General features: G+C 39.9%; 1 protein-coding gene across 5 annotated transcripts in view; it reads right to left on the bottom strand.

Moving 5' to 3' along the window:
• The window catches only part of LOC133569204 (aspartyl/asparaginyl beta-hydroxylase-like), a 76,310-nt gene that overhangs the window by 26,781 nt on the left and 23,292 nt on the right, over nt 1-26,237 (bottom strand). For 2 of the 5 annotated variants that reach the window (XM_061921426.1, XM_061921427.1), the window contains 4 exons: nt 19,740-19,790; nt 16,077-16,124; nt 15,946-15,990; nt 14,469-15,740 (listed from right to left, as the gene is read on the bottom strand). In XM_061921426.1, the coding sequence (XP_061777410.1) occupies nt 14,677-15,740; nt 15,946-15,990; nt 16,077-16,124; nt 19,740-19,790 (1,208 nt within the window). In that variant the 3' untranslated portion in view covers nt 14,469-14,676. Of the gene's footprint in view, nt 1-2,843; nt 2,955-3,021; nt 3,070-3,143; nt 3,180-3,244; nt 3,278-3,345; nt 3,379-6,412; nt 6,458-6,612; nt 6,649-6,724; nt 6,893-10,273; nt 10,322-14,468; nt 15,741-15,945; nt 15,991-16,076; nt 16,125-19,739; nt 19,791-26,237 lie in introns of those variants that run through there. The other 3 variants (XM_061921428.1, XM_061921429.1, XM_061921425.1) reach the window with 2 other exon arrangements.

Genomic DNA, 26,237 nt, shown 5'->3' with positions numbered 1-26,237 from the left:
TTTTAAAATATTTCCGTGAGAGCCGTATAATATTTTTTTAAAACACTGAATACGACTAAAAGCATGCATTTTTATGTAAGACCAACATTTTAAGAGTATAATAAGTCTCTAGTTCTTTTTAATAACATTGTCATTCTGAAGCTAACCCATCCATCCATCCATTTCCTACCACTTATTCCCTTTTGGGGTCGCGGGGGGCGCTGACGCCTATCTCAGCTACAATCGGGCGGAAGGCGGGGTACACCCTGGACAAGTCGCCACCTCATCGCAGGGCCAACACAGATAGACGGACAACATTCACACTCACATTCACACACTAGAGACCATTTAGTGTTGCCAATCAACCTATCCCCAGGTGCATGTCTTTGGAAGTGGGAGGAAGCCGGAGTACCCGGAGGGAACCCACGCATTCACGGGGAGAACATGCAGACTCCACACAGAAAGATCCTGAGCCGGGATTTGAACCCAGGACTGCAGGAACTTCGTATTGTGAGGCAGACGCACTAACCCCTCTGCCACCGTGAAGCCAACCAATAATGAATAAAATACATCTTACCATTAATGCGACTTCTTGAACAGGTGCGGTAGAAAACGGACAAATGGATTAAAATGCATGAGAATGTTTTATATTTTGAACGTTATTTTTAACACTGCGATTACCAGCGGAATTATTAATTACTTATTCTGTTCAGTAATTTCAGCTAATATTTATCTGAGAGCCAGATGCAGTCATCAAAAGAGCCACAACTGGCTCGAGAGCCATAGGTTCCCTACCCCTGCTCTAAACCTTTCAAAATACGCACAAATCTGCACTGACGCCGGCAAATAAACAGTAGCCTGATGGGACCCAAATCCAGCGAAGTTTGCACGTTGTGTAAATGGTAAATAAAAAACAGAATACAATGATTTGCAAATCCGTTTCAACCTATATTCAATCGAATAGACTGCAAAGACAAGATACTTAACGTTCGAACTGGACAAATTTATTTTTATGCAAATTTTAGCTCATTTGGTTTTGATGCCTCCAACACGTTTCCAAAAAGCTGGCACAAGTGGCAAAAAAGACTGAGAAAGTTGAGGAATGCTCATCAACTTGTTTGGAACATCCCACAGGTGAACAGGCTAATTGGGAACAGGTGGGTGCCATGATTGGGTATAAAAGCAGCCTCCATGAAATGCTCAGTCATTCACAAACAAGGATGGGGTGAGGGTCACCACTTTGTGAACAAATGCGTGAGCAAATTGATTAAGAACCACATTTCTCAACCACTTATTGCGAGGAATTTAGAGATTTCACCATCTACGGTGGTGGTCCGGATTCGGCCCGCCAGCGTCCAAAATCCGGCCCGCGGGAAGTCCCAAGTTTAAAAAACCAAAAAAACAATTAGTTTTTATTATTTTTTTTAATCTGTCCTTTCTAATTCATTTTCTACTGCTTGTTACTCTGTCTCCTAGACGCTCAGGCAATTCATATTGTCTAAAAATGCATTTTTTCCATCAATGGAGTGCGCACTTTGTCACGCCTGTAAGTTATTTTTTGGTTTTGGTCATGCTATGTTTAGTTTTTGGACATCTAGTCAGTTTTGTTTGTTTCCATGCCAACGCATTAGTTCCCACCTAGTCACGCCCCTGCCCTCAGTCCCACACCTGTTCCTGATTATCACAGCCAGTATTTAAGTAATTTTCTTTCTGTTCATCATTCTGGGATCTTCAAACTCGCACGCACCCTACCCATGCTGTTCAAACCTTCACGTCCTCGTCCACAGTTCCATGCCGTGTAAGTTAATGTATTTATGCCACAGTGCACTCTTTTGTTTCATGTCTTTAGTCCTGCCATCGTGCTGTTTAAGTTTATAGTTAAAGTGTCTTTCATGCCATTGAGCAAGTGGGTTTTTATTTCCCTGTTTTGTATATATTATATAATAAACAACTATGTAGTCACGTCCACGCCTCGCTCGTGTTGATCCTCATCTGCATCGAAGAAACAATCCATGTCCAAGCCAAGTTGTGACACACTTGATGTCATGTTTTCAGTCAATTAGTGCGCGAGGAATGTATGTATGTGTACATTTGTGAATATATATACTGTATATATATATATATATATATATATATATATATAGAGAGAGCCCGGCCCCCGGCCAAATTATTTTAACCCAATGCGGCCCCCGAGTCAATAAGTTTGGGGACCACTGATCTACGGTCTGTAATATCTCTGCGCTGCTGATCCGCCTCCGCTTGGGATGGTTTCCTGCTGGCTCCGCTGTGAACGGGACTCTCGCTGCTGTGTTGGATCCGCTTTGGACTGGACTCTCGCGACTGTGTTGGATCCATTGTGGATTGAACTTTCACAGTATCATGTTAGACCCGCTCGACATCCATTGCTTTCCTCCTCTCTAAGGTTCTCATAGTCATTATTGTCACCGACGTCCCACTGGGTCATTATTGTCACCGATGTCCCACTGGGTGTGAATTTTCCTTGCCCTTATGTGGGCCTACCGAGGATGTCGTGGTGGTTTGTGCAGCCCTTTGAGACACTAGTGATTTAGGGCTATATAAGTAAACATTGATTGATTGATGATAATATCATCAAAAGGTTCAGGAAAAATCACTGCCCGTAAGCAGCAAAGCCGAAAACCAACATTGAACGTAACTTTTTACCCCTAAGGCATTACTGCATCAAAAAGCGACATCAGTGTGTAAAGGATATCACCACATGAGCTCAGGAACACTTTGGGTTGTGTAAAATCCAGATCTTTCGACTGTTCACCACCAACTCTAGTGAGGTTTACCAACATGCACATGCACATGCACACTGGTTTGTCGGCATTACATGAGCATACCTTCGGGGGCGCTCTCCGTCTGCCCAGTTTTCTCACTCTGCGGTTCTACTGGGTCCGCCTGGTTCTCTCTCTGTGGTTCTGCTGGGTCAGACCGCTTCTCCACTTCCACTTCTGACATAGAAAAGAAAAACATGTGTACTTCACAACATGAAACAGAAAAAAAGGCAACATGGTGTACCTTCTTCCTGTGTGAACTTGGAGCTGGTCATATCTCTGGCAGATTCCACTTCACAACAAACAAACCGAGTTAACGTTGTCGATGCTCATTATTTGTAGACGGCCAGTGACCAACCATCTTACCGATGCTCTCCTGAGACGAAGGCTCCTCCACTAACACTGCAAGCACAAGGCATCAACAGGTCATCACCATCACTCGCTGTTAGCTAAACAGCTATACTCACCTCCGCTCGTGTCGATGGCGTCCGCGTCTTCCGCTGAAAGAAAGAAAGAAAGAATGAAGAATGGCAACGGAGGACGACGAATGACAAAACATTTGACACACCAGAATTATGCTCAGTGTCTTCCCCAGGATCATCTGCAAAACAAAAATGTGTTCACACATTCAGACAATCTGGGGACCATTCAAGTCAGGGGTTCGTAACCTTTTTTTCTTTTTACCTTGGGGCCCAACTTAACCTCTCAAATATTAACAATTAATTAATTTCCATCTTATTCTCTAATCATACCGAACTTATTTCAATCCAATCCAATCCACTTTATTTGTTTAGCACATTTAAACAACAGAAATGTTTCCAAAGTGCTGCACAACAACATTAAAAACAATATTCAAATATTATCCTTAGCTCCACCAATGACTGAATAAAAAAATAGCCCATCCATTTTCTACCGCTTATTCCCTTTTTGGGGTCGCGGGGGGCGCTGGCGCCTATCTCAGCTACAATTGGGCGGAAGGCGGGGTACACCCTGGACAAGTCTCCACCTCATCGCAGGGCCAACACAGATAGACAGACAACGTTCACACTCACATTCAGACACAAGGGCCAATTTAGTGTTGCCAATCAACCTATCCCCAACCTATATTGTGCATGTCTTTTGGAGGTGGGAGGAAGCCGGAGTACCCGGAGGGAACGCACGCATTCACGGGGAGAACATGCAAACTCCACACAGAAAGATCCCGAGCCTGGATTTGAACCCAGGACTGCAGGAGCTTCGTATTGTGAGGCAGACGCACTAACCCCTCTGCCACCGTGAAGCCCGTCAACTCATCATGCTTAATTTATTACAGCATTTGGGAAGCCTGTAGTTGATTTTTATTATGTAAACGTTATGTTTTTATCAACATGTGATAGCAGGGACCCTGCCATTCAAAGCTTTTCCGTCCGTAAAACACACACACATACCGCAAAATGAGCTAACGTTACGCTATCCCAAAAAAATAGAATAAATATAAAACCAATAAAAAAAAAAAAATGATTAAGAATGATTTTAATTGGGAAAACCATTTGAAACAATAACTTTTTGAAGAGAAACATTGCCAAATTTGAAAAAGATAAAGTAAGAAAAAAATATTTTAATGCTACATCTATCCCGGGGGTCGGCAACCCGCAGCTCTAGTGCCTGCCCTAGTGCAGGGGTAGGGAACCTATGGCTCTAGAGCCAGATGACTCTTTTGCTGAAAGCATCTGGCTCTCAGATACATCATAGCTGACATTGCTTAACACCAGACCTGGGCAAATTAGGCCCGGGGGCCACATGCGTTATACTTTTTAATCAGGCCCACCGGACATTCCCAAATAATTTTTTTTAGATCTTCAAGATGGAAATTGTAGCTGCCATCATGATGTGCGGTGATGTTTTCTAATGACTGTGAATCTTGAACTATACAAAGTAATTCAATGGTTGAAATCTGCTCTTTTGCATGATATACTACTTATTATAGTAATATAATTAGTTACTATGCTAATCTAATTTGTTACTATGGTAATCTAAGTCATGGCAGCTCTGAGGAGGCACCAAGCAGTGTGGGTGGTGAGTGTTTCCACAGAGTGTTTCCAGAGCAGTCAACCTGAAATGCGGGTGTCAGGGACAGATGCGGAAATACATTTTTACAACAAAGTTCTAAAGCTTCAGTGATATATATCAGATATATCAGATTGTAAGTGAGGTTTTTTTCCCTTTCACTTTCATATTAGTTATTTTTATATCTTTTTTTCCAAATAGTTCAAGAAAGACCACTAAAAATGAGCAATATTTTGCACTGTTATACAATTTAATAAATCAGAAACTGATGACATAGTGCTGTATTTCACTTCTTTATCTCCTTTTTTTCAACCAAAAATGCTTTGCTCTGATTAGGGGGTACTTGAAATAAAAAAATGTTCACAGGGGGTAAATCACTGAAAAAAGGTTGAGAACCACTAGTCTAAGAGCCATAGATGTTATTGTCACATATGCATGCACAGTAAATGGCAGTATTGTCCTGTTTAAGAGTGTCACAACATTGCTGTTTACGGCAGACGAACTGCTTTACGGTAGACGAAAACGTGACTGCTGTTGTTGTGTGTTGTTGCTGCGCTGGTGGGACGTTAATGAGACTGCCTAACAATAAACCCACATAAGAAACCAAGAACTCGCCCTCAATCATTCTACGGTTATAACGTCATTGTGCAGGCACTCTGTTTACATTGTGCGAAAGCGAACGTGAAAACAGGCTGTTGACACGTCACTCGGGTCTGCATGGAGCTGGAGGGGGCGTGGCTCCCAGCTCCACCTGAATTTCGGGAGAAAATTTGTCCCGGGAGGTTTTTCGGGAGTCTCCCGGAAAATCTGGGAGGGTTGGCAAGTATGGGATAAAGGTTCTTTTAATGTTTGGAAATAAAATGATAGATATTTCTGCGTATTGCATTATTCTTTAGTTTGTCATAGAAATAACATAAAAAAAAATAATATTGTGTGAACGGATTTGTCAAATATGATACAAATTGAAAATCCTGTATGGAAATTGATTTAAAAAAAAAGAAATAAAAAGCTCCAATTACAAATAAAGGCTTTAAAGGCTTAAATAAACTATCAATTAAATTAAAATGCAAATTAAAAAAAACAGCTCTCACCACTTTGGTCATAATTTTTGCGCTTGAGAAACTTCCCCTGACTTTGTCTCCAGACTACGTCTGTTTGTCTGATATTGTCATTACTGCCACAAGTGGTGGAAAAGTGAATTACAGTTGCGTACTGCTGTGGCCATTACTGACCACAGCTGAGAAGTGAAGTGAATTATATTTATATAGCTCTTTTCTCTAGTGACTCAAAGCGCTTTACATAGTGACACCCAATATCTAAGTTACATTCAAACCAGTGTGGGTGGCACTGGGAGCTGGTGTTTAAAGTGTCTTGCCCAAGGACACAACGGCAGTGACTCGGATGGCGGAAGCAGGGATCGAACCTGGAACCCTCAAGTTGCTGGCACAGCCACTTTACCAACTGAGCTATGCCACCCCACCAACAGTTTTTTTGGGGGGGCTTAGTGTTGGTGGCCCAACACTAAGCCCAGGACCTATGGTTAAGAAAGACTGATGTAATGGATTATTAAAGTTCGCTGTTGGACTGACCTGCTACGAAGTCGTCTTCCACAAATGCAGGTAAAGGGACGGGAGCTGGGCGCACACACACACACACACACACACACACACACACACACACACACACACACACACACACACACACACACATGCACAAAGCAGGGGGGAAAGATGACAGGATCGCATGAAAAAACACGTCACGTTTTGTTACTTGCAGAATGTGAGCACACCTTGGATTTCAGAGTCCACGTCCTCAGATTCAGAGACTGATCAAGAAAAACACAATGGTGTCAGGATATGCTTTCACACAAACAAATACACTTGTTTTCTTCCAGCACACACTTGGCGACTCCTCTGAAGGCGTCTCGTCTGAAGGTGTCTCCTTTGAAAGTGTCTCCTCTGAAGGTGTCTCCTTTGAAAGCATCTTCTCTGCAGGCCTCTCAGCCTCCCTCGACTCCTCACCTTGAGGCTTTGCAGCTTGCTGATTGGTCGACGTCTCCCTTGCAGTTTCTAGTGGAAGACAAAGTTGAGAAGACGCTGACGGGTTAAGGGCCGCTCTGGTAACAGCAAACGCACACGTCTTCTCTGTCATCTCAGTTGCAAAAAAAAAACACGACCCCAAACAAAGAAAGATCAATATGGCGGTGTGGACTATTCATCCTCATTAAGGGGGGGGTGATAAAAAGCAGGTGTCATCCCGTCGGGAGACGCCAAAAATAATTTATTGTAGGGCTGCAGATATTTTATTATGTTAGTAATGCAGTAATGTATCGATTAGATAGATAGACTTTTATTCATGCCACATTGGGGAAGTTCTATGGTTGCAGTGCAGTAACAGAAGTTAAATGTCATGAAAAAAAAAAAAAAATTCTAATAACACAGTTTGCTCTATGTACTTCTATTTAACTTCTTTTACCTTCTATTAAACTTATTTGACCTTTTTTGACCGTCCATATCAGTGGTCCCCAACCTTTTTGTATCCGCGGACCGGTCAACCATAGGTCCGGGGGCTTAGTTTTGGGCCACCAACACTAATTTGTCCCGCCGCCCGGAGGGGGGGGTTACTTTTTTTTTTTTCTTTGTCATGAAAAAGGGAGGTCTTTGTGGTTGGTGCACTAATTGTAAGTGTATATTGTGTTTTTTACGTTGATTTAATAAAAACAATTTTTAAATTTTTTATTTTTTATAAAAATTAATTACAAAATTCTTCTGCGGCCCAGTACCAATACATGGCGGGACCACTGGTCTATATTCCTTCTATTACCTTTTTATTTACATTACTTTCTATTCAACCTATATGACCTTCTACTTAACTTGTTTTCCTTAGTATATTCCTTCTTTTACCCTTTATATGCTGAATTTCCCCCAGGGATCAATAAAGTACTTTCTATTCTATTCTATCTATGTACATTTCACCTTCTGTTTGCTTTTTAGTTACGTGTTTTACCTTCTATTTATCGTTTATTTACTTTATATTTCTATTCCTTTACCTTCCAGATTCCCTTATTTTACCATCCGCCCTCAGATTTTTTTTTTTTTACCTTAAATGCACTCCTATTACCTTCTATTTACCCTTTATATTCCCTCTTTTACCTTCTATAAACTTTAATTTACTTATTTTACCTTGTATTTACTTCCTTTAACTGTTTAACCTTTTGTTTACTTATTTTACATTGTATATTTCTTATTTGACATTTAATTTAATATCTTTACCTATTTACCTTTTATTGACTTATTCTACTTTGTATATTTTTTATTTTACCTTTTATTTACTATCTTCACTTGTCTACCTTGTTTTACATATTTACTTATTTTACCTTGTATATTTTTTATTTTACCTTTTATTTACTCTCTTCACTATTTACCTTGACTTATTTTACCTGCTAATTTAACTTACCTTTTTTCCAACTTTTTTTTTAACCTCAAATGTACTCCTATTACCTTCTATTTATCCTTTATATTCCTTCTTTTACCTTCTATAACCTTTTATTAACTACCTTTACCTATTTTCCTTGTTTTACCATTTATTTAATTATTTTACCTTGTATATTTCCTATTTTATCTTTTATTTACTTCTTTTACCTATTAACCATGTTTAACCTTTCATTGACTTATTTTTCCTTCTAATTTACCTTCCATTTAGCCTTTATATTCCTTCTTTTACTTTCTATAACCTTTTATGTACTACTTTTACCTATTTACCTTGTTTTACCTTTTATTTAATCATTTTACTATGTATATTTCCCATTTTACCTTTTATATTTCTTATTTTACCTTGTATTTACTTCCTTTACCCGTATAACGTTTTATTTACATAGTTTACCTTGTATATTTCTTATTTGACCTTATATTTACTATCTTTACCAATTTACCTTTTATTGACATTTTACCTTTTATTTACTATACATCTTTACCAATCAACTTTATTTTACATTTTATTTTATATCTTATTTAACCTTGTATATTGTTTATTTGACCTTTTTTTACTATCTTTACTATTTACCTTGTTTTACCTTTTATTGACTTATTTTACCTTGTATATTTCTTATTTGACCTTTTATTTACCATATATCTTAACCGATCTACCTTGTTTTACAATGTATTTTATTTTTTTATCTTATTTTACTTTGTATATTGTTTATTTTACCTTTTATTTAGTATCTTTACTATTTACCTTGTTTTAACTTTTATTGACTTATTTTACCTTGTATAGTTCCTATTTTACCTTTTATTTACTATTTTCACCTATCTATTTTGTTTTACTTTTTTTATTTTATTTTACCTTGTATATTTTGAATTTTACATTTTATTTATTCTTTACTATTTACCTTGACTTATTTTACGTGTTAATTTACCGTACGTTTTTTCCAGTTTTTTTTTTTTACCTCAAATGCACTTCTATTACCTTCTATTTACTCTTTATACTCCTTTTAGCTTCTATAACTTTTTATTTACTATTTATCTTTACCAGTCAACCTTGTTTTACATTTTATTTTATTTTTTATCTTATTTAACCTTGTATATTGTTTATTTTACCTTTTATTTACTATCTTTACTATTTACCTTGTTTGACCTTTTATTGACTTATTTTACCTTGTATATTTCTTATTTTACCTTTTATTTACTATATATCTTTACCGATCTACCTTGTTTTACATTTTATTTTATTTTTTATCATATTTTACCTTGTATATTGTTTATTTTACCTTTTATTTACTATCTTTACTATTTACCTTGTTTTACCTTTTATCGACTTATTTTACCTTGTATAGTTCTCATTTTACCTTTTATTTACTATTTTCACCTATCTACCTTGTTTTAGATTTTATTTACTTATTTTACCTTGTATATTTTGAATTTTACATTTTCGTTATTCTTTACTATTTACCTTAACTTATTTTACGTATTAATTTACCTTAAGTTTTATCCAGTTTTTTTTTTTTACCTCAAATGCACTCCTAGTACCTTCTATTTACTCCTATTACTCCTTATTTTAGCTTCTATAACCTTCTATTTACGTTTACCTATTTACCTTGTTTTACATTGTATTTAATTATTTTACCTAGTATATTATTAATTTTACCTTGTATTTGCTTATTTTACTTTCTAATTTACCTTCAATTTACCTTATTTTCCCTTCAAATCACTTATTTGAGCTTTTATTTAATTTTTTCCTTCTTTTACCATCTATTCAACTTGTTTTACCTTCTTTTATGCAGTCCAGATTTGATAAATCTTTATTATTTACACTCATCAACGATTCATCAAAGCTACAAAATATAAATCGAAACTTTTTTGTAATCGAATCATCCTTGCAGGCCTAACTTATTGCACATTTTTTCAGACCAGTTTCTGCTCAGGCGGGCACAACCCCTGCCATCCCAAACTCACCTTCTTTGTGTTCAGGTGAGAGTCTCATGCTTGGTGTCTCTTTCAGGCCTGCTTGGAGGTGACAGTAGCACACGTTTGACACAAAAAAACAAACTACACATGTGACTGGAGAATGATGTGCAGTCTCACATGACACTGAGGTGGTTCACAGTAATCGCAGCTTGGGAAAAACGTACAAATGATGCACCCACTTTGATACATGTTGTGTATTAAAGATGCTCAACCCAATCCTGTGTAGGTCAAAATATAAACCACTGCACCAAATTGGTGCCATTTGTGTATTAATGCATGATGAAATGAACTGTAAAATGCATGTTTTATTCATTAAAGTGTCATGCACGTTGATCTGATTGCATATTTCATAAATGCAACTTAAAAAGATGAAATTAAAGCACAGTGGAACAGGGGTTAGTGCATGTGCCTCACAATACGAAAGTCCCGAGTAGACCTGAGTTCAATCCCAGGCTCGGGATCTTTCTGTGTGGAGTTTGCATGTTTTTCCCGTGATTTTGTGGATTCCTTCCGGGTACTCCGGCTTCCTCCCACTTCCAAAGACATGCACCTGGGGATAGGTTGATTGGCAACACTAAATGGTCCCTAGTGTGTGAATGTTGTCTGTCTATCTGTGTTGGCCCTGCGATGAGGTGACCACTTGTCCAGGGTGTAGCCCATCTTCTGCCCGAATGCAGCTGAGATGGGCTCCAGCACCCCCCTGCTACTCCAAAAGGGACAAGCGGTAGAAAATGGATGAATGGATGGAAATTAAAGTGCTTTGAGAACTAGAAAAAATTGCATTTGTTGCCTGTCTCACTTTGTAAAATTAAAATTTCCAAATGCTACAGAATTTTTTACATCCTGTTTACATATTTGTATTAGTCCTTATAAAGTTTCAGTTTATTTTATTTTCCAAAGTAAAAATCCACACTCCAGTCATGTCCATGTTTTTAAACTCAGTCCTGTTCGCTCAACATATTAGCCCCTCTTAAAATGCTGGAATATTCCACAAGTGTAATGGTCCACAGGAAGTTGCATCATTCACTTCCCCTGCATGCCATAAGAACAACATCAATATAATTCATTTATTTTTCTGGACATTTGATTTCTCACGTACGACTGAGGGTTAAAATCCCAGCAAAGTCCTTGCATTTAAATTATTTATTTTAGTTATATATATATACACACACACACACATATATATACACATACATATATATATATATATGCATACATACATACATATATATATATATACATACACATATATATACATACATAGACATATATACACATACATACATATATACACATCTATACATATATATATATATATACATACATATATATACACATACATACACATATATACATACATACACATATATACATATATATATACACATATATATATATATATATATATATATACATATACATACATATATATACATATATATATACATATATATATACATATATGTATACATATATATATGTATACATATATATATATATATACAATCCGCCCGATTGTAGCTGAGATAGGCGCCAGGGCCCCCCGCGACCCCAAAAGGGAATAAGCGGTAGAAAATGGATGGATGGAAGGATATATACATATATGTATACATATATATACATACATATACATATATATACATACATATACATATATATATATATATATATATATATATATATTATTTTATAAATCTTTCTCTCTGGCACTCATCAAGGGTGGACGCTCCCCTTTCCTCTCCTGCTTGCTTCTTTGTTTTCTCTTATCTTAACGGACAATATAGCTTAGTTGGTAGAGCGGCCGTGCCAGCAACTTTAGGGTTCCAGGTTCGATCCCCTCTTCTGCCATCCGAGTCACTGCCGTTGTGTCCTTGGGCAAGACCCTTTTACCCACCTGCTCCCACTGCCACCCACACTGGTTTAAATGTAACTTAGATATTGGGTTTCACTATGTAAAGTGCTTTGAGTCACTAGAGAAAAGCGCTATATAAATATAATTCACTTGCCTCTTTTTGCACAGTTCTCCAAATCTAAACATTGGAACTATTCAACTGGCCTCAACGAAATTGACAAGATCTTGGGTTTGGGGGAACCTGCTGTCGTGACGGAGCGGTTGTTGCTGGACACAGGACGGAGTCTTGGGAGAAGAAGGAGTGCCGCGTGCCTGGCGACACTTTTCTGTCGAGCACGTGAAGATATCTACCTATTCGGAATGATGACAACAGGACATCTGCTGATTGGAGTAAGCATTGCTCTGGTTTGTCGACAAATTGGAAGTTGCTGGCAGTCTTCAAAGTACCCCAATGCTGCCACACATGATTGGAGAATGCGGGTAGACCTATGGACACACCTGTGATTTTGGATCACATCGGACTGTCTGTCCCGCAGGTTTTCTGAGGACCAGCCATGGACAATTCTGAGTGAAAAGCAAATTTTATTTTCACTCGGATACCAAACATTCTAACAAGGATTTTTTCCCTGACTTCGAGACTCTCCCGAAGGACAGTGCAGCGAAGACACAACAAACTCCCTTCTTGTCTCTCATGGACACACGCCTGTTGTTGTTGACTTTGGAGTAGCGACTGCACGACATCAACGTCACGGAACAGAGAAACACTGCAGGCTTACACACAAACCTGCATCCAAAAAATATACGCCACACACACACCCCCCAACTCAACGCCTTCAACGCAAATCCCATAGAGGTGATAAAAGAATGATCAGCGCCTGAGAGCTGCGGCCTGCCACCATGACCCCGCACTCCCTTCCCTCTGTTGCTAGATATCTCGAGATGTACGTTGTAATATGTATACGTGCTTTGCTATGGAGGTTTTTTTCCCCACTCCAGACTGGGCTCCTAAGGGGGATCGTATTTTTTTTACTCATCCTTCCCCAGCATTTTACATTTTTCCCCATCTTTTACGGGGCGCCTTGTGGTGACACATCCGCGTTCCTGTTCTGTAACCCTGTACACTGTTTGTTTGTCTAATCTTGAATGGGTTTGTGCTGAAAACAAAGTTTTGTTGTATTTGTGCAATGACAATAAAGACCTATCCATCTATTTGTTGAATCTCCTTAATGCGCATAATTTCAACAATCGCCTTGAGTCTATTGTTTTTTGTATCTGCTAATTCTATGCTAAAAACCTCACTCTTGTTACTTTCAGTCTTGTTACTCAAATGAGTAACAATTGTCATGTCTAATATAATACAAAATGCGGCTGCTAGACTTTTGACAAGAACAAGAAAGTTTGATCACATTACGCCTGTACTGGCTCACCTGCACTGGCTTCCTGTGCACTTAAGATGTGACTTTATGGTTTTACTACTTACGTATAAAATACTACACGGTCTAGCTCCAGCCTATCTTGCCGATTGTATTGTACCATATGTCCCGGCAAGAAATCTGCGTTCAAAGGACTCCGGCTTATTAGTGATTCCCAAAGCCCAAAAAAAGTCTGCGGGCTATAGAGCGTTTTCCGTTCGGGCTCCAGTACTCTGGAATGCCCTCCCGGTAACAGTTCGAGATGCTACCTCAGTAAAAGCATTTAAGTCTCACCTTAAAACTCATTTGTATACTCTAGTCTTTAGATAGACTCCCTTTTTAGACCAGTTGATCTGACGTTTCTTTTCTTTTTCTTCTATGTCCCACTCTCCCTTGTGGAGGGGGTCCGGTCTGATCCGGTGGCCATGTACTGCTCGCCTGTGTATCGGCTGGGGACATCTCTGCGCTGCTGATCCGCCTCCGCTTGGGATGGTTTCCTGCTGGCTCCGCTGTGAACGGGACTCTCGCTGCTGTGTTGGATCCGCTTTGGACTGGACTCTCGCGACTGTGTTGGATCCATTGTGGATTGAACTTTCACAGTATCATGTTAGACCCGCTCGACATCCATTGCTTTCCTCCTCTCCAAGGTTCTCATAGTCATTATTGTCACCGATGTCCCACTGGGTGTGAGTTTTCCTTGCCCTTATGTGGGTCTACCGAGGATGTCGTGGTGGTTTGTGCAGCCCTTTGAGACACTAGTGATTTAGGGCTATATAAGTAAACATTGATTGATTGATTGATTGATAATATTAGACGGGAGCTCAGTAATGGTGAATTCATTCAACAACAGAAACATTAATACAATATTGATATGGTTATGACTTATTTACCCCAGCAGGACAGAAAAAGAAGAAGAGTGCAGCATTGACAGCAAGGTTTATTTTATGGAAATAATGGAAGCCGCGTCCATAAAAGGAGATGTGGGAGGAGCTTACCGTGCACTTATTCACATGTGAGAAGCTTACAACGCAACACAAATCAAATGACTGATCATTACTTAACTGGAGACCAGAATAAGTACCAGTTCAAGCTTTAGGCCGCAACCTGAGCTCATGAGGTGTCCTAAACTACTTCTTCCTCACGCCGGTCGCCAGCTTGTCCCCGGCGCCGCTCTTCTCTTTTCTAACTGCGGCCACGCTCGCCCGCTGGGGTTTCTCCACCGCCGCTTGGCTACTGTTCGCTTTCTTCTCCTCTTGTCTCTTCAGGTCCGTCTTTGTGGCGTGCAGCCGCTCCGCTTCAGTCTTGTCCCGGGCGGCCTTCTCCTGAGCCAGCCTGGCTCTCTCCCTGACGAGGCGTTCTTTCTCCGCTCTCTCTCTCTCTTGTCTGTCCCTCTCGGCCTTCTCTCTGGCCCCGCGCTCTCGCTCCAGCTTTTCACTCTCCAGCCTTTCCCGCTCTTTGGCCAGCTTTTCTTTTTGGAGCCGCTCCGTCTCCCGGGCTATTATGTCCCTTTCCTTCTTCTCCTCCTCCTCCGTCTTCTCTCTGGCCAGTCTCTCTCTCTCCATGCGCTCCTTCTCTTCTCTGTCCTTTGCGGCCTTCTCTCGTTCCCGCACCGAGCGCTCCCGCTCCATCTTTTCAAGGCGCTCTTGCTCTTCCTTGGCTTTCTGCAAAACAAGTCTCTCCTGCTCCATCCTCTCTTTCTCCGCCTTCTCCATCCTGTCTCTTTGAGCCTTCTCTTTGTCCATCCTTTCCCTCTCCGCCTTCTCCTGTTCCATCCTGTCTCTCTGAGCCTTCTCTTTGTCCACCCTTTCCCTCTCCTCCTTCTCCTGTTCCATCCTCTCTTTCTCAGCCTTCTCCCGCTCCATCCTTTCTTTCTCCCTCCCATCCCTATCCATCTCCATCCTCTCCCTCTCCACCTCCATCCTCTCCCTCTCCACTTCCATCCTCTTCTGCTGCACCTGCATCCTCTCCTTCTCCACGCCTATCCTCTCCCTCTCCAGCTTGAGTTGCTCCTCGGTGAGCTCCAGGGTCTTCATCTTCAGTTCCCAGGTGGTCTCCCACTTATGGTCTTTCTCTGAGAGGTGGGTTTTGATCTCGGCCATAGCGAGGCGGGCGATCCTCTTGGCTTCCAGCTTCTCGCTGATCAGCTCTTCTTGCAGCGCGGCGCGCAACACGGCGTCTCGGACGGAAGGTTCTGCAGTTGGAATAGATCCGCAGTCATCCACTGAGTAGGTGAGGGAGCACACGCAAACTCGGCGAGCGTTAGCCAGGGGGATGCGGCGACACACGGTTTTAGCATGACGATCATACCGAATCATACCCCAGGCCTATGGACACTACATCAAGTCGTGCGTTCACACCGGGTGCACAGGCAGAGGTTGTTTTTTTGTTTTTTTTACCTTGGGTCTTGTCCTTCCTAGGAGTCGTTTCTTCTGGATTCTCGTCTGAGACGTCACACAGAGGTTGGGAAATAAAACGTTCAACATCACATCGACCTATTAGAAATGTCGCGTGTAGATCCGAATGCTACCTTCAGTCACTTCTATCTCATCGGGATCCGCGTCCAGTTCTCGGAGCGCTTCACACACATCCAGACACAAACACACGTATCAAGTCTTTTATAGTAGCCATTGGTGATGTCTGTTGTTGTTACCACGGCAACAAACATGCTCGACAGTAGGCCTGGGCCGGTAGTCAATACATCAAATGAACTTGATAACCGGTTGTTGTTGACTTTGGACTGACTGGCGCCTGCAACAACACCCAGGCCGCGGAACACACACACATGCATCCACAAAAAAAATATACATCCCCATCCAACACCCTTGACGCCAATTCCTTTATGGGTGAAGGACCGCTGGGCAGCACCTGAACAGCTGCAGCTTGCCGCCATAGCCCAACACTCCCTCCTCTCTGTTGTAAGTCTTGAGTTGTATGTTGTCATATGTGTATGTGCTTTTCTATGCAGGTTTTTTTCCCACTCCCAGTCTAGATTGTATTTTTTTACTCATCCTCCCCCAGCGCTTACCTTTTCCCCATCTTTTACGGGGCGCTTTGTGGCGACCCGTCAGCATTCCTGTACTGTAACCCTGTACACTGTTTGTTTGTCTGATCTTGAAAACCAAGTTTTGTTGCAGTTGTTCAATGACAATAAAGACCTACCTAATTTTGCCGCCATTGATAAATTGCCATGTTCGTGTGTGTTTTTGTTTTCTTTGTCGCTCGCTTTCACACACGGTACAGGAGGGTTCACTCTGTGCATCGCTTGCAGCCCCTGAGCACCTTTATTGAATAGAATAATTCAATGAACTGAGTCAATCTTCCTGTAAGCATAATGGCAAAATTAATATCCTAGTAATCTCTCATCTAAAACCACAACTTGAGTCTAAGAGTTTGCATGTGTAGCTTTGTCTTCACTACATTGGTCGGTTTTTTAGTCCTAAAATAAGACATTTTTATGACCCTTTACGCATTCTTGGGGCTTGTTGGGAATATCGCCAATACATCAAATGAACTTGATAATTTTGCCACCATTGATAAATTGCTACGTTTGTGTGTTTTTGTTTTCTTTGTCGCTCGCTTTCACACGTGGTACAGGAGGGTTCACTCTGTGCATCACTCGCAGCACCGGAACACGTCTATTAAATAGATTAATTAAATGAATTGAGTCAATCCTCTTGTAAGCATAATGGCAAAAGTCTGGCGCGGCCGATATATGGGGAAAATGTGTTTTTTTTACTAAAATTTAGTGGGTGTGGCTAATATACCGGAGCACTCCAGAGTCTGGAAAATATGTTGCATTAGTACTTAATTTGTTATTGGCAATCATTTGTCAGACAGTATGTTGTCCAGCAAAATGTTTTATTGGCACAGGCCTACTCAACAGCATACCGTATTTGGCGCCGGGGCGCTAATTATTTTAAAACCTCTTCTCACTCCGGCGCTTGCGAAAGGCATGCGGTAAATTTAGGCGTGCGCTTATAAATTTGAGTTTGGTGTAAGGATGCAAGCATTTAAGTTTCACCTTAAAACTCATTTGTATACTCTAGCCTTTAAATAGACTCTCTTTTTAGACCAGTTGATCTGCCGTTTCTTTTCTTTTTCTTCTATGTCCCACTCTCCTTTGTGGAGGGGGTCCGGTCCGATCCGGTGGCCATGTACTACTCGCCTGTGTATCGGCTGGGGACATCTCTGCGCTGCTGATCCGCCTCCGCTTGGGATGGTTTCCTGCTGGCTCCGCTGTGAACGGGACTCTCGCTGCTGTGTTGGATCCGCTTTGGACTGGACTCTCGCGACTGTGTTGGATCCATTATGGATTGAACTTTCACAGTATCATGTTAGACCCGCTTGACATCCATTGCTTTCATCCTCTCCAAGGTTCTCATAGTCATCATTGTCACCGACGTCCCACTGGGTGTGAGTTTTCCTTGCCCTTATGTGGACCTACCGAGGATGTCGTAGTGGTTTGTGCAGCCCTTTGAGACACTAGTGATTTAGGGCTATATAAGTAAACATTGATTGATTGATTGATGAAAAGTACATTTACTTAGAAATGAAGTCCATGTGCAGGCAGCTCCTTCCGATCAAAGGCATCGATAACTTGTTTATAGAAGTCTTCCTTATCTTTCTTCAGTTTTAAAAGTCTCTCTGTCTCAATGGAGAACTTCCTTTATTACCTCCTGCTTCGATTGAAAAAATAAACGATCGCTGCTCACTCTTGCTGCTTGTTGTCACTTCTTCTGCAGCCGTGTTGTAGCAAGAAGGATCACTAGCGCCCTTTACCACTAGGAGGCGGGAGTCATTTAATGACTCATATTTGACACACGCAGCTACGGTATATTAATAAAACATAGCTGCTTACTGTTCTTTTTAGCATATTCAATAGCTTGGACCTTAAATCCTACTGAAAAGATCTTAATCTTATTCCCTTTATGCGATTTCAAATTATTAAAATCAGCCTCGTCCATTTAGAAAATTATGACAGGACAGTGTCACTCGTGACGTGACGAGTTTGACCCGGCGGAAATTCTAGGCATATGCTAATTATTTGGCGAAACGAGTTTGACCCGGCGGAAATTCTAGACGTGCGCTAATAAAAATAATATTTTGCGAAACAAGTTTGACCCGGCGTTAATCCTGAGCCGGCGGTACTGCTAAGCATGCGCTAATTATTTTGGGAAACGAGTTTGACCCGGCAGTAATTCTAAGCAGGCGCATACTATATACCCGGCGGCAATTCAAGGAAATACGATATACGTACTGTCAGTGTGTGACAGTTGGACCCCACACTGTCACTGTTTGAACTTTGGCTTCCTCTCAAACCATGTACATTTTTTTTAGTCAGTGGAAAGCATGCTCAACAAACAAATTGCGAGCTGTCACTCACCATGGCTCTGCATGTCTAGCTAAAAGAGTCAGGGTGGGGCTGAAGGCTTTATGTAGGTGAGCACACCTGCTTTGACTAATTAGGCCTAATTTGGGCCAAACCATGATTGTCAGGAGTTGGGTGTTGCTGAGGACACTGGACATTTGAAAGTTGTGTTGTCTAAACCTGAATACACTGTGGAAAAAAAGTGACTGCTTTAAAAATGCAAAAGTACTATGTGAATACTTTTTGGACATCTGATGGTTATTTATGGTTAAATTTACAAAAGAACTGTTTTCTTAATTTCCCCCGTCATATTGGTCCCAGCTAGTGGGCGGGGCTATGGGCTATTTAAGTGGGGAAAATGCCATTTTTCTGCAGTCTGCTGCCTGTCACTGCCAGAGGAGGTTCTCTGTCCTGACCCAAAGTTTCGGTCGTCATGCGTCAAACAACTACTGAGATTGTTGGTGCTTTGTCTTCCTGTTTTGTTCACCTTTTGACACTTTTGGGGATTTAAATAAATGTTTGTAAACTGTTGCCATCCTTGATTTGAAGTCTGGTTTGCAAAGGTTACATTACATTCACCCGAGGCGGGGTGTGACACAATGTTAGTGCTGCTGGACAAACAAATGAAGAAGTTCCGTTCTTGGGAGACCGAAATGTTTTCAAAAGAGCAACAGCAATAAAAGCCAGCATGGACGCCCTACACAGTGTAGAGCGTGTACACACACACACAAATCCAGCAGTGGTACACATACTGTCCTCCCTGGATCATAGGGACATGCTGGACGACTCTACCATGCTGAACACAAACACACACACTTGTACCTCTCCTGTGCGCCGCCTTCCTGCGTGCAGGACCTTTTAACTTCCGCTCATCTGAAGCGACAGACATCAGAGAGCGTTCAGAAACAAAATGAACTTGTGTTCTAGGATCACTCTGAAGTGGCGAAAGCAAACGTCAACATGACAACCGACCTGGTGACATACGTACAAAGATGACACTCCAGCCCTTCATCACAGTCCTGTTGGGGGAGTTTTATTTTGAAAAAGAGATGTTCGTGCCCACATCGGACTTTTTGCCTCACTGGACCACCGCGTGTGTGTGTGTATGTTGTTGTATTTCTACCCTTCTAGAGACATCAACAAGGAAAAGTAGTTTCCACATGAGGACCGGTGATCAAGTTAGGATGTAAATCATGTTCCCAATACGGAAAACCAATGCATCTTATAGAGCAGGGGTCACCAACACGGTGCCCGTGGGCACCAGGTAGCCCGTAAGGATCAGATGAGTCGCCTGCTGGCCTGTTCTAAAAATAGCTCAAATAGCAGCACTTACCAGTGAGCTGCCTCTATTTTTTAGATTTTATATATTTACTAGCAAGCTGGTCTCGCTTTGCTCGACATTTTTAATTCTAAGAGAGAAAAAACTCAAATAGAATTTGAAAATCGAAGAAAATATTTTAAAGACTTGGTCTTCACTTGTTTAAAAAAATGCATTTATTTTTTTACTTTGCTTCTTATAACTTTCAGAAAGACTATTTTAGAGGAAAAATAGCACCTTAAAAATGATTTTAGGATTTTTAAACACATATACCTTTTTACTTTTTAAATTCCTTACTCTTCTTTCCTGACAATTTAAATCAATGTTCAAGTCAATTATTTTTTTTATTGTAAAAAATAATAAATACATTTTAATTTAATTCTTCATTTTAGTTTCTGTTTTTTCCACAAAGAATATTTGTGAAATATTTCTTCAAACTTATTATGATTAAAATTCAAAAAAATTATTCTGGCAAATATAGAAAATCTGTAGAATCAAATTTAAATCTTATTTCAAAGTATTTCGAATTTCTTTTAACATTTTTGTTCTGGAAAATCTAGAAGAAATAATGATTTGTCTTTGTTAGAAATATAGTTTGGTCCAATTTGTTATATATTCTAACAAAGTCCAGATTGGATTTTAACCTATTTAAAACATGTCATCAAAATTCTAAAATTAATCTTAATCAGGAAAAATTACTAATGATGTTCCATAAATAATTTTTTTAATTCTTCCAAAAAGATTCAGATTAGTTAGTTTTTCTCCTCATATTTTTCGGTTGAATTTTGAATTTTAAAGAGTCGAAATCGAAGATAAACTATGTTTCAAAATGTAATTTTCTTTTTTTCGTGTTTTCTCCTCTTTTAAACCGTTCAATGAAGTGTTTTTTTCATCATTTATTCTCTACAAAAAACCTTCCGTAAAAGGAAAAAAAATGTACGACGGAATGACAGACAGAAATCCTCATTTTTTATATATATAGATTTATTTATTAAAAGTAAATTGAGCAAATTGGCTATTTCTGGCAATTTAAGTGTGTATCAAACTGGTAGCCCTTCGCATTAATCAGTACCCTAGAAGTAGCTCTTGCTTTCAAAAAGGTTGGTGACCCCTGTTATAGAGAATGTCTCATTTGTACCCCTGGTGGTGAAATTTATCAAAATTATGGTGGTGCCAAAAAGGAAGGGTTTTTTCAAACTGACTGTGTCGGTTTTAAAAGTGCTCCCCCTCTGGGCAACATATGAAATAACAAGTGTGTGTAAACATTTGAAGTGCTCCCCCTCTGGCCTACATATGTAATAACAAGTGTGTGTAAGAAATCGAGACATACTGTAATAACTTGAGGTAAATATTGAAGATTACAAACCAATTACCAACAAAAAATTCAAAAAACATTTCCTTAAACAAAACTTGCCTTTTTTATATTTGAATAATATGTATATATTATTAATGTTGTAAATACAAATATTTATATATTTAGAAAAGGTGGTCCGAAAGAGGTAGGCATTTTTTGGACGTCTCAAGAAGGTGTCAAATATAAGAATGAATGTGTGTGTGTGTGCTGTAAATTGAATTAGTAACTATATTTCACATTCACACACTAGGGCCAATTTAGTGTTGCCAATCAACCTATCCCCAGGTGCATGTCTTTGGAGGTGGGAGGAAGCCGGAGTACCCGGAGGGAACCCACGCATTCACGGGGAGAACATGCAAACTCCACACAGAAAGATCCCGGGCCTGGATTTGAACCCAGGACTGCAGGAACTTCGTATTGTGAGGCAGACGCACTAACCCCTCTGCCACCGTGAAGCCCTAGTGTGTGAATGTGAGTGTGAATGTTGTCTGTCTATCTGTGTTGGCCCTGCGATGAGGTGGCGACTTGTCCAGGGTGTACCCTGCCTTCCGCCCGATTGTAGCTGAGATAGGCGCCAGCGCCCCCGCGACCCCCGAAAGGGAATAAGCGGTAGAAAATGGATGGATGGATGGACTATATTTCAGTCATACAAGTAATATTATCATTTGTAATAGTGTTACCATCTGCAGTAGCAATCAATCAATCAATCAATCAATGTTTATTTATATAGCCCCAAATCACAAATGTCTCAAAGGACTGCACAAATCATTACGACTACAACATCCTCGGAAGAACCCACAAAAGGGCAAGGAAAGTTGGTGTATTAGCACTACAAGACGTAAATGTATTGCTAATAATTCTACTGCCACTATATGACTGTATTGTGTCATATATATACAGTATATATATATATATATAATGTATACATCTATGTTTTATTATATGTACATATTCATATATACTGTACTGTATGTATACATTTTGTGTATGTTTCCTTTTCTACTTATTATGTACATACATTTGTATATGTAGTACATGTTTTGCACATTCATACACTAATGTAAACTGAATGAAAATTGGTTGAGAAATGAGCAATATATGATTTATTTTTTATTTAGATGTGTTACTTTCATTGAGGACTTTGTTGTCCTGAAAAATGGCCAACTCACAGAACTTATTACTATGTTTGTGTACGGTCAAATCTACCTAGCAACAGCGGTCGGTCCTCACAACTACAGAAGTCAAATATTTGTTTTACTTTGAGTGTTATGCATTCTGAAGTGGAGTTGCATCTCTCCACTCCCATCTAGTGCTAGATATATATTTTTCATCATTCTAGCTATAGTGGAAAGGGGGACCCTCACAACCTACTGACCAAACGTGGGTTCACACAAAGTAGGCAAGACATGTATGCGTGTGTGTGTGTCAGTGGCACTTCACACCTAGGCCTTCAGGGATGACGTACTTAGTCCGGCTTGAATAACTACCTCTCATAACACCATCATTTATGTCCGCACATGACCACGGCTGGAGAAATACTATACAGAAACACAATTGCGCACTACAGAGCTTTGAATCGCTTTAAAGGGGAACATTATCACCAAACCTATGCAAGCATCAATATATACCTTGATGTTGCAGAAAAAAGACCATGTATTTTTTTAACCGATTTCCGGACTCTAAATGGGTGAATTTTGGCGAATTAAATGCCTTTCTGTTTATCGGTCTTGTAACGATGACGTCAGAACGTGACGTCACCGGGGTAATACAGCCGCCATTTTCATTTTCAAAACATTACAAACACTGGGTCTCAGCTCTGTTATTTTCCGTTTTTTTGACTATTTTTTGGAACCTTGGAGACATCATGCCTCGTCGATGTGTTGTCGGAGGTTGTAACAACACTAACAGGGAGGGATTCAAGTTGCACCACTGGCAAGAAATCTGCCGCCAGACCCCCATTGAATGTACCAAAGTGTCTTCACATTTGACCGGCGATGCTAAGACAGACATGGCACAGAAATGTATGGATAACCTGCAGATGCATTTGCAACTATTAAGTCAACGACATCACAAAGGTGAGTTTTGTTCTTGTTGACTTATGTGCTAATCAGACATATTTGGTCGCAACATGACTGCCAGCTAATCGATGCTAACATGCAATGCTAATCGATGCTAACATGGTATTTACGCTAGCTGTATGTACATTTGAAACTAGATACCCACATTTAATGCGAAACAAACACTTACAAATCGACATATTTAAGTTGCTCCAGTGTCAAAAGATGCGAAAGTCCTGATCGTTTGGTCTGCACATTTTACCGGCGATGCTAATAAGGCAGCCATGCTATGAGCCACTTCATTAGGTACACCCATGCTATGGTCGAATAGCGTCAATAGCTATTCGTTCAATAGCTTCCGTTTCTTCTTCAACTTTGTTTTCACTATCTGCCTCCATACTCCGACCATCTGTTTCAATACAGGCGTAATCTGTTGAATCGCTTAAGCCGCTGAAATCCAGGTCTGAATCCAAGCTAATGTCGCTATATCTTGCTGTGGTAACCGCCATGTTGTTTGTATTGGCCTGTATGACGTCACAGGGAAATGGACAGTCGCATCGCAAATAGCGAAAATCAAAAATTTTTTTTAGGGATATTCCGGGAGGCGTAAAATTTTGAAAAAAACTTTGAAAAATAAAACAAGCCACTGGGAACTGATTTTTATTGTTTTCAACTCTTTTGAAATTGTGATAATGTTCCCCTTTAATAGTGTACAAAACGGCCTACTTTTCATAGATAGATAGTACTTTATTGATTCCTTCAGGAGAGTTCCTTCAGGAAAATTAAAATTCCAGCAGCAGTGTACAGAGTTGAGATCAATTTAATCCGCGTCGGAAACTAAAATATATTTCTACGTGGTACTGTCAAAATTAGAATGACTGTAAAAACATAATAAACTGGAAAAAATAAAGAAATAAAATAATTGAACTCACACTTTGCAGCACCCGTCGGAAGTTATAAACCAGTATTAGCGCTTATAGTTGGCTGATTGGATTGGAAGCGGCGGACAAACCCTTTCACCTGCAGGGCCAGGTTAACTCGGTCGGGAGCCGGCTACTGTTAAAATGTCCTTGCAAGGACACCTGTAACCAAATCAACGTTTTGCTCTCCTCGGGCAAAAAAAGTGGGTTAAAAAAAGCGAGTTGAGATCAGATTTCTCGGCCAGCAGAGTATGGCTTACGTGCTGCTCTGTTGATTTGTAACTCGCAGCTTGTGGTTGGATACTCACTTGCGAGTCACAAATGAGTATCCAGTCACAGGAGGAATTAATGACGTTCAGTGGTTCAATGTGTTGCAACCCAGGGAGGCAGACTGTCAAAAACTCGCAATCTGATTGGCTATTATATTGTCAAAGTGGTATTCACTGAGGGCCACATCGCAGTTATGTTTGGCCCCAGAGGGCTGTTTCGAACAGTGAACACTATTATTACACAATCTACTCAGTGGCCTAGTGGTTAGAGTCCCCGCCCTGGGATTGGTAGGTTGTGAAGTCAAACCAAAGAGTCATAACAAAGACTATAGCAGGGGTGCCCAAACTTTTTCCACTAAAAAAATCAAAGCAAGCGGGGGCCATTTTCATCATTTTTATTTTAAAAACCAATACAATATATATATAAAAAATATACTTTTAGGCCTCCACTCAGTTATGATCCCGGTAAAATTTTTTATCAAAAATATGTAATTATTTAGTATTATTATTTTTATTATTATGCAATTTTTAAATCTGTAAATCAACATAAAAAAAAAATTGAAAAAATATGCAATATTTTCACCCAATAACTTTTTTAAGTGGAATATTTGAGATTATATAATAATTAGAGCCTTAAGTTTGGATTTTGATTCATTATTATTTTTGGAGCAATGACAACTAAAAACAAATCACACTAAAATAATTGGGGGTCCAAAAGCGTCCTAATCATTAAAGTGTTAAAAAATAAATAATACAATTTTTTTTACTGTTTACTTTTAGCACAATAATCTTGAGATAAACTTCAGATATATCCGTCAATTTTAAGTTTTATTGTTGTTTATGTTTTTTGTTTGTTTTAGGCCAGGGGTCGGGAACCTTTTTGGCTGAGAGAGCCAAAAAGCCAAATATTTTAAAATGTATTTCCGTAAGAGCCATATATTTTTTTTTTAACACTGAACACAACTAAACACGTGCATTTTTAAGTAAGACCAACATTTTTAGAGTATAATAGGTCTCTTATTCTTTGTAATAACATTGTTAATCTGAAGCTAACTGTGGAGGTGGCGTGGCCTGTGGGCCTGCAGCGAAGCAGGGTGTTGCCAGGATCGGGCTCGAAATCAGGGACAGGTGCAATAATGGCCCACCTGGGCTTTTTTATCTAATAACCTATCGCTCTGTTATAAGCAGCAGCCAGGGGGAGAGATGGGGTTGGGGCTGGAGCCAGAGCGCGAGCGAGAACAAAAGAGAAAAAGACAATTGCTGGAAAGCAACTGAGAGACTTATTGAAAAATAAAACAATATTGTAACCCTGAAACAGGCTCTCATGTCAGTACTCGGTGGTCTGAAGAACCCCCAGGAGGGCAAGCCCCACACTAACCAAAAATGAATAAATAACGTCTTA

Source organism: Nerophis ophidion, linkage group LG15 (assembly GCF_033978795.1).
Source record: "Nerophis ophidion isolate RoL-2023_Sa linkage group LG15, RoL_Noph_v1.0, whole genome shotgun sequence".
NCBI lineage: Eukaryota > Metazoa > Chordata > Actinopteri > Syngnathiformes > Syngnathidae > Nerophis > Nerophis ophidion.
Note: the sequence above shows the minus strand (reverse complement) of the source record. Positions and strands in the feature narration are given on the sequence as shown.